Source organism: Atractosteus spatula, chromosome 23 (assembly GCF_055471065.1).
Source record: "Atractosteus spatula isolate fAtrSpa1 chromosome 23, fAtrSpa1.hap1, whole genome shotgun sequence".
In the NCBI taxonomy this organism is placed as follows: Eukaryota; Metazoa; Chordata; class Actinopteri; order Semionotiformes; family Lepisosteidae; genus Atractosteus; species Atractosteus spatula.
In genome coordinates, this window is record NC_142728.1 from 3,825,428 (window position 1) to 3,838,601 (window position 13,174).

The 13,174-nt window shown below is 38.4% G+C and overlaps 2 protein-coding genes across 2 annotated transcripts in view; both read left to right on the forward strand.

Moving 5' to 3' along the window:
• The window catches only part of LOC148816079 (regulator of G protein signaling 3-like), a 36,324-nt gene extending 36,029 nt beyond the window's left edge, over window positions 1-295 (forward strand). Inside the window, exon 7 of the mRNA XM_088904653.1 lies at window positions 266-295. Coding sequence (XP_088760779.1) covers window positions 266-295 — 30 coding nt within the window. The remainder of the gene's footprint in view (window positions 1-265) is intronic.
• A 95-nt stretch (window positions 296-390) lies between these two features.
• The window catches only part of LOC148816080 (regulator of G protein signaling 3-like), a 38,173-nt gene continuing 25,389 nt past the window's right edge, over window positions 391-13,174 (forward strand). The window contains exon 1 of the mRNA XM_088904654.1: window positions 391-490. Within this exon, the coding sequence (XP_088760780.1) occupies window positions 391-490 (100 nt within the window). The remainder of the gene's footprint in view (window positions 491-13,174) is intronic.

Here is a 13,174-nt window from a genome sequence, read left to right on the forward strand (position 1 = left end):
CTACATTTGTCATCATGCTTATACGGGCTATAAGCATTTTATCTGGATTAAAATGGAAACCTGCTTGACATCCCGGGCTTCTCTTTATATAACAAACAGCCATCTGGCTTCTGGGGCTGCACCAGATGCATCAGCTGCTGGAAAACACTGAACTTGCGCTTATTCCCAGACGACTCAATCTGTGAGTGAAAATCTCCAGTTAAATAACGTACAAGCCAGCGGAGTTTGTGTGAGGGGGTCTCCCCTCTCTCTCTTCTTGTCTCAGACCTTCAACCACGTCGCACACCACTTCTGATTTCTGGCAAACGGCACAGAGCTGGGGCGGGGGGTCAGCTTAAATGACAAAAGAGAACTGAGGTTTTTTCTTTCTTTTTTTTTGTTATGATCTGAATGTCTCAGGAAATCGGTGGTTGGTACTATCTACTGGGAGAAGACCTGGGAAGAACAAAACATTTGAAAGTGGCTACACGACGTCTGAGGCAGATCCCAGGTAAGTAGGATAAGGCGATTGTGTGGATTCATTGTCCAGGACTTAAATATGGATGTGTGTATGAGGCGGGGAGACTTTGACAACTGGATGCTTTGAAAAAGCTTGTCGTTTCTTGCTCTAGACTGAAATAGGCAGAAAACTGCTTTCCCCTCTCCACCTCCCGCACTGAAATGCACCAACACACCCCACTCACATAGGGGAATTTTGTGGCAATGCTGTTGTATGTTTACGCTTGGAGTGGCTTCCAGGAGAGCATTTTGATGAGAATTAAGGAGGGAACATACTGTATTTGCTCCCATTTGTAATTTATTTAAAAATTGAAGCTGGCTTTATGTTTGCCCTGATCAAACAACTGTCACATGCTTAAGATGTTGTAAGCAATTACTTTTATTCCTTTCTAGGTTTACTGATGCCATTTTGACTTTCAGTCAATTCAGTATTCTGGCCAAACACCGGTATTTCAATTCTGGACATTAGTTCAAGGAGTCACCTTTGTGCACATATCCTTATCAGGAGATAATGAATGTATTTTCTTTAAAAAAGTTTAAGTTTAGAAACAGGACATGCATAATAGTATTTATTGGAATTAATAGTGTTTGAAAATGCTGGAGGAAAAAATCATAGATCTATAATGCTGATGGTGTGTACAATCATTTACTTAGTGTCAGATTTCCATAAATTTTTCATCCCTTGCATCTGTTGATACAGATTCTTCCATTTAAAACCTGATCCACAGGAGAACAGTTTTAAACATTGATGATAACATCATCTATATGTACCAAAAACATATTAGACATTTTGTTAAGGACATTTGAGATATTACATCTGTAATGTGCATTTGATACATCCGCTGCGTAGAAGAAAAAGCTTTTAACCTTGGTGATTTCAGATCTCCAGGCTCCCTGCATGTTAACTGATAAGTTATAGCACTAACTGATCAATATTTCTCATAGCATTAATGTGGAAATTAATGCATATCATAGGTGAAACAATCCTCATTAGAGTGGTCCAACAGCAGAGCAGTGGCACAGTTCTCACTATTTTTTTTTCTGAAACTTATGTCTAAATACCACTTCCCAGTATAATACTTTGAGTTGCACGCCTTATAGAAAAGGCCCTTTTAATATATTTATGCAAAACAAAAATATTAATAAAAATGCTTGGGCAAACATCTGGAATATGATGTTTAATGTAGCTGAGCAGGACTTTGCATGCAATTATTTAAAACATAAGCTATAGATACAAAGTGGGAAACACTAAGCTAGAAGAGACTACTAATGAAAAACATAGGTGTTTATATTGATGCATCATTTACATCTTCTATATGCGGAAGCAATTAAGAAAAAATGTTTGAATATCTAGTTAAACACGTAGAATTTATATCAAGGGATGTTACGTAAAATTACATCAAACGCTAGTAAGGCCAGAATTAGTATATTGTGTACAGATGTGGTCCCCATGCTATAGAAAATATATTGCTGCCTTGGAATCAGTCCAGAGAAGAACAATCAGCTCCTTTCTGGGACTTAAGGGAATATCCTACACTGACAGGCTGAAGGAACTGAGCATTTTTACTGAAGATCAGAGAAGATCTGATATAAGACCTTTTTTTCAGAATGATCAGTAAAACAGAAAACAAGGGGACACAAACACAGGGAATTTGGAAGTGCATTTAAAATCGAGAAACAGAAAGCATTTATTTCCTCAAAGTTTTGTGAGAATATTGAACAAGCTAGTCAGCCGCGTGGTTGAAGTCAATACCTCGATTGGCTGCCAAATCCAGTTGTTTTCTTTAAGAAATGGCTGGACGTGATCTTTGGATCACTCTGCTACTAACAACCAAATGAGTTTAGATAGACCAGATGCCCTCCTCTCATTTGTTACCTTTCGTAAATTCGAATGATTTTTCATATCGCCACAATAGTCCAGTCATTCCTATCTTTCCTATTGACAATTCCATCAGAGACACACACACACACAAAAATTCTCTTAAGAAAGCAAAATACATCTTGCTGGTAAGACATGCAAAGGAGAATTGTACAGTAACGATTCATTAAGAACAGCTGCCTGGGCTTCTCAAGTCAAGCACGAGAGCATTGCGTACTCAGGATTGAATAAAGGGCAGAAGGTTTTTCACTTCTGGAGTGATGCCTGACATGACACTTTTCATTAAAGGTTCATGCCGTCTTTCAGTGACACTTGTCTAATCAGACGTGTGTCACCTCTTTTGAGCACAGGCAGTTCCACCAGCACCGCATAAAGCGAATAAAGTAGGAAGGGCAATTATTGCTGTATTTTATATATTTTTCTATTCTTACTCAAGTATACAAGGCCTTGAGGATGCTGTCAGGAAGCAGGGCTTTCAAGATTTTAATCAAATGTGGTACAAACCCCATTGGGCACTGTAAGGGGCATCATCAATTTACAGATCATAAAAAAACTGTTATGGAGACTAATTGAAATGCAAAATATCCATTGTCAGTAAAAGAGGCTCCGCTACAAGAGGGCCATACTCTTACCTGGATTTCCTAACGGCTCCAGTGAGATGATGGCTACAACTCCACAGCTGCCTCAGGATTTTTAAGCAATCTGCACAACTGTTCATCAGTGCAGTACTCTCTCACTACAGGGAAGTATACAGTCCCTAAGTTGGATGATGCTTCTCCCAGACATTAGAAACACATGACAAAATGTGTGAACTTTCTATAGTGTTATAAATTCTTAATGAAACCTGATTTTGTACTTTCTGCTCCCTGAGGGTGGATTTAGAAATAAGGATGTTCTGTCTCAGTACAGTTCCCCCCACTCCGAGATGGTGAAGGAGAGATGTTGTATCTCTGTTTTTTGACAGCTGAGTTACACTGAGTTCCCCATTATAACAGCAGATCACAGTGGCAAAGGTAAGCCTGTACTCTCAAGAGCCTGGTGGCTGGAGGTTTTCAATAGGGTGACTGTATTCGGAGACGCTATACAGAGACTGAGAAGATGTGAATACTCTTTCATGTCTTGGGTGACATTTCTTTGGAAACTTTTTCTTACAGAAATAGAGTTTTTGAAAATTAATTTTGTCTTGATTTCTTTGTAGCTGATAATGCATTTATAAATAAATAAAAGTATATACTGTAGAAACTATCACAGTGCACAGCATTTGTAAAGATGCTGTCAGATGGTATCCTGTGGCTGATGTTGTGTGATGAGACATAGCTGCTCACTGGGGTAAACACCTAAACCTACAGCTCATCTCATCGCCTTAGTGTTCCAGTTTCCCTTCGGCCCCATTTTTAGCATTCCAAACACATCAATGTATTTTACAGTAGAATGAAGATAAACCCTTTTTTCTAAGGTAAAAGAATGTGAGGGCCCCTTGACTAGCTGTGAAAAGAGGGATTGCATTCAGAACATCACAGGCAACGTTGTATGAGACTCTAAGATGCATTCAGCCTCTCCTCCCAAAAAGCTTTGACTATTTCTCATAAGTAAAGAATAATTATATTAGAGAGGTCTAGTTTATCATCTGTCTCATGTGGTTTCTAGTAGCTTATTATTTTGAAGATCTCTTCCAAATATTTCATGAAGGATGGCAGCACATTTTCTTTAGCAACATGGAAAAGTTGAGTTGAGTTGAGTTTGTTCCCAGAATCTCCATTTATGGAGCCACCTGGCTGTCATGCAAGGAACAAGCAATTGCAGAGCAGTATTTCATTCACTGGTTATGAATGGTCACCTGTGACCCTATATTGGACAAAGAGGTTGGAAAATGGATGGAGCTCTGCTTATTGTTGATTTGTAAGATACGTGGTTGGTACATCTTGTACAAAATACAAGCTTTGTACAGCATTTATCAGCATTTCCATATATCTAAGCTTAATTTCCTCACCATTAATTCAGTATTATAGCTCTGCTTATTTGCACTGTGATGGAGTAGTGTCCTGTCCAGGGTGTATCCTGCCTTGCACCCATTGCTTGCTAGAATAGGCTCTGGCTCCCCTGCAACCCTGTATTGGATAAAGAGGATAGAAAATGGATACGTAGGACTCTATTTATTCGTTGATTTATGACATGGTTTTACTGTACATGGTTTGGGCTCTGTGGCTAAGGATCTGCGCCAGTGGCTGAAAGGTTGCCGGTTCAAATCACGCGGCCTGCAGAGGCATTCCTACTCTGTTGGGGCCCAGAGCAAGGTCCTTAACCCCAACTGCTCCAGGGGTGCTGTACAATGGCTGACCCTGCTGTGTGTCTCATGCAGAGCAAGCTGGGGTATGCGAAAAAGACAAATTCCTAATGCAAGAAGTTGTATATGGCCGATAAAGTGGTCTTATGTACATTGTTTTCCACCTTTATGAAGAATGTTTTAACAAATAGTATTCATCACAGTTACAGAATATCTGATTTTTTCCATTCCTTTCTCTCCTTCCATCCACCTTTCTACCCTGATAGAGACTGCACCAGCCAGTACAGATTAACTTAGAAAGTGTGGCTAATAAGATTTAATTTAGGAATGATTAATTGCTTCTCAAGCCTTTATTGCAGGTGTCAGACATGTCAGCACGTACAGTATTATATCCAAACTGCTTGATAAAAACAGATGCAAATATTAACGTTGGCGTCCTCGTTGCAAGGCGAGGATCAGGTGTAGGCTCATGTCGATGCAGATCGTTATGATATGAGATGAAACCAGTGCAAGTCTGGAAACTCTCACGGCCTTCGGTGCGCCCTGCACTGCAGTGAAAGCAGCAGGGACTCTCTTGTTCCACTGACAGAGTGATGAAGAAGTGAGGCCTTTGAAAAAGAGAGACGGTTTGTGCCCTGTCAGCTCTAGCTGCATGGGAGGAATGAAAGCCTCAAATCATCCATACTCTTAACCATCTAATTAAATACTTTTGCAGTGCTAGACAAAATAGAGTGGGAGAAGGGTTTCTTCAACCGATTCCTGCCACGTCGAGAACATTCATTTAATAATCAAAGTTGAGAATTCTAAATTAAGAATCTGCTGTAGGGATAACAAGCTTTTATCTGAAAGGTGAAATAATCCTTTGCAACATGTTCAATTTATTATCGAATGTTTAATACCACAATTGTCAAGCACTGAAGCTGTGTTTTTTTATACCTTAATAGGTCCTAAAGGTTCAATAAAGTATAGATTGGACACCAATTAAACTGGTTTGTTAAATTGCCACATGCAGATTTTATACCCAAATGTTAAAATTCATTTTGTAACTGCTCTCTTGACAGAAATGTTGACATGTAATTTATTGCATGTCCTTGACATGGACGTTTTGAATAAGAGTGAGGTAGAACTGATGGAGAGTAAAGGTATAAGCTCAGACATTTCAGAGAGGCTCAGACGTTTGGAGTCAATGGGGGGCCAATGGCATGAAGCTGCCATCTGTGGGATTATGACTGATAAGCCACCGTGACATTTTTACATTACAGAGTCACAGCCTTTTTCAATCACGGTTGGAGAGATTAGCACAATCACCTTGGTCACTGTACAGTATATTCTATTGGATGAACATTTTCGGCTATACTCAAAAATCATTCTCAAGATGGTGAAGACGTGGAGGAGAGAGATTTGATATGCAAATGAATAAGGAAATCAGCTGTAAATAATGACGTACTTGTAGATGCCGTTGACCAGCTGGCTCACGTGTTAAAGTACGGTATTGCACTCGTAACACAGAGGGCTGAATTCTGAATCTTGCTGGCCATATCTCGCAAATCTGTGAGCCATGGCCCTTTATTTCATTTAGGAGACCTTTGCAATAGATCAGAGGAAGCTGTTGTGTTCTGTGATTTTTGCCAGGGCCCTAGTAAATGAGAGAGAGGAGAGAGTAAATGAGAGGAAGCTGTTTCGCTCATCTTGCTCACTTGGTTGAGGTTGTGAGGGGAAACGTAGACACGTTGTGCCTCGGTATTAATCTTTAGCTTTTCGCACTGAAATTGTACGTTTGATTTGTTGGCATCCCAGTGTGTGGATCCCTAAGGTAAAAGACAAGGATCAGTGGCTTTTGTTCTGCTCTTTCAGAGGTGTCTCGGAAAGAATAATGCTATTTCAGCTTCAGAGTTTATTGGAGCCATTTGTCTTGTCTAAACTTTGGCGGGAAACATACTTAGCATACTGAAGGCCTGCTCATAAGAAGATAGTGTAATTTTTAAATCTCTTTAGACTTCCTACTGGTGTACTGTAGGTAAACCCTCTTTTACCTTTAGATTTTATTTTTTTGTTTTCATTATCTGTGATCTCAATACCAAGTCAGCCAGGTAATCTGTACTTCATCCCAGTGCATGTCAGACACTTTTGTTTAATTCTGCAGATATTCTCTTTAGATGCTATTTAAAGTGGAAGCCGTGTATCCTCAATGCTCAGTAGACATTTTAACAGAACAGGGGATTCTGGATGATAGTGCTTCTAGGGTTCATGTTACAGAGATTGTGATGTATAAACATTCTGTTGCAAGAAACTGTTCTAATTGCTCATCCACATCTTTTTAAATTAGAAACATAATTTGGAAATGCAGTTTTGATGGTCTCACAAATAATTTTCCTAATTGCTGAATGCCACACTTTGTCATAGACAGTAGTATAAATCTTTGAAAACCTTGAAAGTGCTTAGATTTCTTAAGATCTTGATAGTTCTTCAAAACTGCTGTTTTTCTGGGCAATTCTAGTTATGATTAGTGAATGAATTAAATCTGGACCAGAAACAAAAGCTTAATAATTATACCCTACTAGGCATGTGCAATTTGAGTGTTTCATGTATTAGTCATTTGAAATGCAGGCACCACTATCAGAGAATCTCTTCATGATTCATCTATAATGGAGCCAGTCCCATGTGAAATGAAATATTCAATACATTCACATAAACAGTGGTTTATATAAAGCAAATGTTCAACTTGCTGAAACGTGTAGAGAATCTACAAGTGTCTATGAATCTATGTGTCAATATTGTCTGAAAGCTAAACCCAGTGCAACACACAGTACATGACCATCCTGCAACCACACAGCTAGCAAGAGTAGAAAAGAAGGAGACGGGATATCATTGGTTTTACCTGAACTCAACATTCAAGGAAATGTTTCATGACAAAACTGTAAAAGTGAATAAATACCTGGTTTGTGAAAGAAAATGCCAAGAAACATAGATAAAATGCACTAGAAACACTAAAATAAGTATCCATTGCAATGTAATCATCATCATCATCATCAATGTAATTACATCAATCTGTAATCAAATCTGCATGTTACAATATTTAAAATGTTTGATTTGTTAATGTAAACTGTGCTTTCTATATTATATGTGTGCCTGTATGAAGAAAACCTGTTCTGAAATGCATAGATGCCAAACTTTAATAGGAGTAGATCTGTGAAGGACATAAGGTAGCTCTCCCAGAACTTGAATGCAGTGTTAACTTGAAATGGCAGTGTTATTTTGAAAGCATTTAAAATTTAGTCCTGGATGATGCCATTATTACATAACTGTGCCTTTGCTTTTTAAGTGTATTATGTCAACGTATGCATTCCACTGAAGGCATTTCGCTGCTTTGACCTTTAACAAATTTGAGCAAAAATCTAATTTATGTATGATTTTTTTATAAGCCCCTCTATTATACTTTCCTTTCAAGCTTATATAGAGTACTATATATCATGTGTTTTTCTAGCGTGAATACTTTTAAAGTGAGGTGTATGTAAGGTATATACTGTAAATTTGTTATAGCTGTCACTATGCTTAAAGGGCCCTTGGAGAATACAATTTTTTTTTCTTGAAATATTAAGAGATGTCAGGTGGAAAACATTGCTTTGTAATCTGTGTGAAAGGGCCCGCGATTCTAAGATGGAAAAGCATTTAGAGCTAAAGGCTCAGCTGAAGAAGGAATTGTCCAGAGGCAGTCGAACAAGAAATTTGCAACAGAAGCAAAAAATACAAATGCATTTCAGTAGTATTACAAGTGTAAAAGATCTGTAAAAAACACAAGTACCATGAGATGAAAGAGGTTTAACAACAGAAGATGCCAAAGATGCACTAAACATGATATGTGAATACTTCAGGTTGGTGCAATCAAAGATGTCTTAAACATCCCCTGATTTAGAAAAAACTCTTATCAATATACTGTAGGGTAATTTCTGACACTTTCTTGATGGACTTAGATGGCTAAAACTTAATAAATCACCAGGTCTAGATAGTATTTTCCCAGCCATAATTAAGGAGATGATGAAGGTTATTACTAGACCCTATAATCAGCTATGTCAGCTCTCTCTTAGAATGGAAACAGTGCCTACACCAATTCTTATAAAGTGGGACAGAAGTGAGCCATGAAACTATAGACCAATCAGTCTTACTTCTGTTACTGGAAATGATATGGAAAATATAACTACTTCATATGAATACTTTAAAAAGTGGCATTTTAAGAGAGAGCCAGCATTGATTTAGAAAAGGATTTGTTTTGTTTAATTTGCTCTTTTTTCCTCAAGCAAGCAGCATGAATATTAGGTAGCACTAAAGCACATGATAAAAAATATAGTATGTAAATTTCAAGACTGCTTTTGATAGTGCCTGTCATTTAAGGTAGGATCCCAAACCATTAGCCAACTTATTAACTTTGCAGATTAAACAAATATATGTGAAGTGGCAAATATAGAAACAGCAGCACAGGAATTACTATAAATTACAGTGAATTTACAAGGTGATCCACACATAAAGTAGGAGTATATACAGTATATGCTGTCACATGAGTGATTCTGAGCTACATGAAGCTGTGCATAATAATGGTCTAGGCATTTATTTTTATTTCTGCATCAAGATAATGTGGGAATGCAATCAAAACAAAAAGACAATGCAAAAAGTATGCATCCACAGATCTTTCAAGATCAGGACCTGCTCTGTAGTGCTACTTACCTTGTTTTTTTACCTTGTCCATAATACTCTTATTTTGGCCATAAAACAGAAACATATATTTTGTTTCAGGAAAAACATAATTCACCTTCCCCAATGTGCTGTGTATGCACGTCTTGGTATTCTCATACTAAAATAAAACATACAAATATTTAAAAATCACAGCAAGAAAAAGAAAAGGGCATGTTTGTTCCGGAAGTCGCTAGACCTCAGTGGTATTGGTAGAATATCGTTAAGCTTGCAGTGCAAGCTCTCAGAGATATTAAGATCTGTTTATAATGTTCACTAGCCTTGTCCTCAGCTATGATGGCTGACTAGGGCAGTTGCATGTGTGATGCGCCGCGTTTAAAATTTCTCGTTGGGGGCTGTGATTCTTGTGTGGTGTTGTTGTGTGCTGTACTGAACCTGCTGTATAAAAGGCTCTCTGTGCCCTTTGGGCTCCTCTTGTTTGATCTGATCCGAAGGCCCAATTTAAATATGACAGCTCCTTTCAGCTCTGCCACCGAATGGGTGGAATTTCTCTGGCTCATCTTTCAACTCAGCCTGAAAGGTGGCGATTTTCTGCGTGTTTTGAAAAGTGATTGGTGCGTGATGGGAGCTTCAAGTTGAGCTACCCTTCTTTTGCCAGTTCGTATTTTCGCCGGCTCAAAGCTTACGCCAACTTTTTCACAATGGATCAAATTCACTTCAGTGAGTTGTCAATGGAAACATCTTTGTCTGTTCTGCTTGTCTATGCATTTACTATTATCCATCTTGTTTAAAGTATTTGACTAAAATTAGTGCCAATTTAATATTTAGGATGCTTTTAGACTACCCAATGTTGAAAGAAAGGGATCCTTGCTAAGTTGCAGAACTCATGTCTCCTTGCGCTGCAGTGCAGAATGTATTCTGTCTCAGTGTCATTTATCTCTCTTCCCCTCTCTTCTTTTTAAAATAAATTCTGCTTCATTGACACGAGGAAAAAAAGAATAAAAATTATTACCAAAGCTATTGTGTATGGATAAACACAAGGCAAACACATTTGTAGGTAATTAATGAACAGAAGGCAGGAGAGAGCTCACTGTCCTTGAATGTGTGCAGTGCAGCACTCTCCTGCTTAAAGAGCACAGCGACAGAGGCGCAAACTGTACTGCTGTTAGGAGGGCTGTTCTGTGTTTCGTTTTCCCTTAGAGAGTTCTCGTTTTTTCCTCCTTGACCCAGTGTGTCAAAGTCAGGGCTGAGGGTGCTGTGTTGTGAAACAGCGTCTGGGGCAATGTGTTCGGTTGATTCAGAAAGAGGTTTCTTGTGCTCTCATTATATGCAGAGCCGTGCTTCTGGAAAGTGAGCGCCCACTCAGCAAACAGTGGGATAGTTTGTTTTTTTTACTGCATTTCCACATCAGTCAGCTTTCTAAACAAGCGTATGTAAATAATTCACAAGGCCAAAAGCCAAGTTACCAAGACTGCCGCATTTGAGTCTGCTCTGTTTTGTGTATGGTGTTTTTTTAAGTTCTTTCATCTCTCAGTTCTTATTTGAACATGGTTGAGATGTGGACTTGTGATGTAGAGGTTAAACAGTGTTTGCTAAAGGGCAATTTGACCAGCTCAAAATCCAAAAGGTGTACAATAATATTCTTGAATTAAGCAACAGTCAACATTCAAATGTAAGGGAAGTGATTACAACAGCTTGAAAATTAGTATGGCAGAACGTTTGAGACCTGAAAATGTATTGGTATTTTGTGTAGACTGTGATAAAGACAATACTTTAGCTAATGGTGATAATAGAGAGACTCATGGTACTAACATAAGACACAAGAATAACCAGCTGGTTTTCCACATTAGTATAGTACTGTAGGTGTGCTCATATTCAAATATAGCGACATTAACAAAGCACATCCCTGCCACCAGTCCTCACCCCTCACACTTTAACACAGGAAAATGAAATGTTTCTTAGCTATTAATGAAGCTTTTTCCTTCTCACTGAGTTTCTGCTAATGAAGTTATTTAGGGCATCTTTAACTTCCACTGAAACAAAATTGATGTGAATATGGAGCATCAAAATGCATTTAGTTATTATTAGGACTTATTACACAAATGTTTTGCATATCATTACATATACTGCATTATTTTGCTAGAAACCTTTCTAAAAACATTCAATCCATCGAATCCATTATTGAGAAATGAATATTCTTTTTTCTAGAAAATTGTAAAAGTCCTGTACTTGTTGTATCTTGCTGTACAGTTTGCAAAAATGAAAATTCGGGGTAGTTTTGGACAGGTGGAGGGGCTGCTGCAGACATTGGCCTCTCAGCCACCTTGAAGCTCTCTGTGACTGTCAGATATCAAATGAGCTGCACATTCTGGAGGTACAGAGGCTAAGAAGTGCAAACGAGAAGCACATAAAACATATGTGCTGCAAATATGAAAGATGTGGCACAAACTACAAATCATGGACTTGTTGATATCCCCCTTTTTAAGATTACACTTCCTGATTTTTTTTATTTGCTCTTCCACACATTTTAGAATGCATTTTCTGCATTTTGTGATTTGCACGTCCACATTTTCAGATTTCCCGTCTGCTCTTTTTAGTTCGTACAATCTCTTGGATCTGCATGTCCGTGTTTATCAGTTTGCTCCGCCCCTTTTCCATTGGGGCCATAGCTTTTTGTATTTGTGGCACATATGTGCTTGCCTTTTGAGCTTCTGGGCCACCGTAGTTCTGGGTTGTTTTTCGTGGGGCTGGTTTTCAGAAACATACATTCAGCCATTTTTTAAATATATAGTACCTTAGGTTTGCATATTTGTTATGGACGTCCTGCATGGACACTTTCCAATCAAATATCAGTTACTAATTATTCTCTGATAACTGGTTAGAGTGGTTAAATCTGGTTAAAGCAACAGAATCATAATTAACGTATGATTCTCTAAGTTGACTTCAGGGCACGAGAAAAGCCATAATAGTTACTTAGGACTGCGTCAGCACAATCCTATGGTAATCTTCCAAACACAAACATTCACCCCTGCTTTAACAACAAGAATATGATCCAAAATACCATATAGCTGGCGTTTGCGGATGGCACTGCTTGTGGTGGTATAATATTGTTGTAGCATTTTTGAAAAATAATACTGCCAGTGGAGAGAATGTGTGTAGAGTCCTGAGGGGACCAGAGATAAGTGTTTACCAACCAACCTTTGTACTTCTATTTAGATGTCTTTTTGTTCATGACGTGCCACTTGAAACAAATGAATTGCGCAGGACTCAAGCCTCGGTAATTGTACACGTGTAAAATTAGCAAGGTCTGAAAATAAAACTCATTCTGTGGTATGTCTCAATTCCTTCAAGCTGTGGTCAGAAATACCATGTTTTTTGTGCAGGGAATTCATCTGGAACATAATTCGATTTCTTCCGTCCGTTGCTTTTTTATGCTTCTGTCTGACAGAGCTGTTACTTTCAGCTTCAGGGAAATATTTCTTTTTCCAATCGTTCATCTTCAAGCATGCTTTTTCTCCACACATTGCCATAATTGTACTCCAGCGCTTCAAAAGACGTTGTTCCTTCATGTTTTCCTCATGTTTTAATATACATTTTTAATAACGATGAGGAGTCAAGCACAAATAGTCTGACACTCTGGCCTTGGTTAAGGTTAGGAACTGTGTTATACAGTAGGTGCCTTTCAAAAAGTCTCTCATAGCACACAAATTCATCTTTCATATGACCTAAAAACCTGCTTTTCTGAAGTGTCTTCCAGATGTGTTCTCAATCCATCACTGGGTGAGGTCTTGGGCTCAATAAGCTATTGTCAACCAAAACAGTTAGGT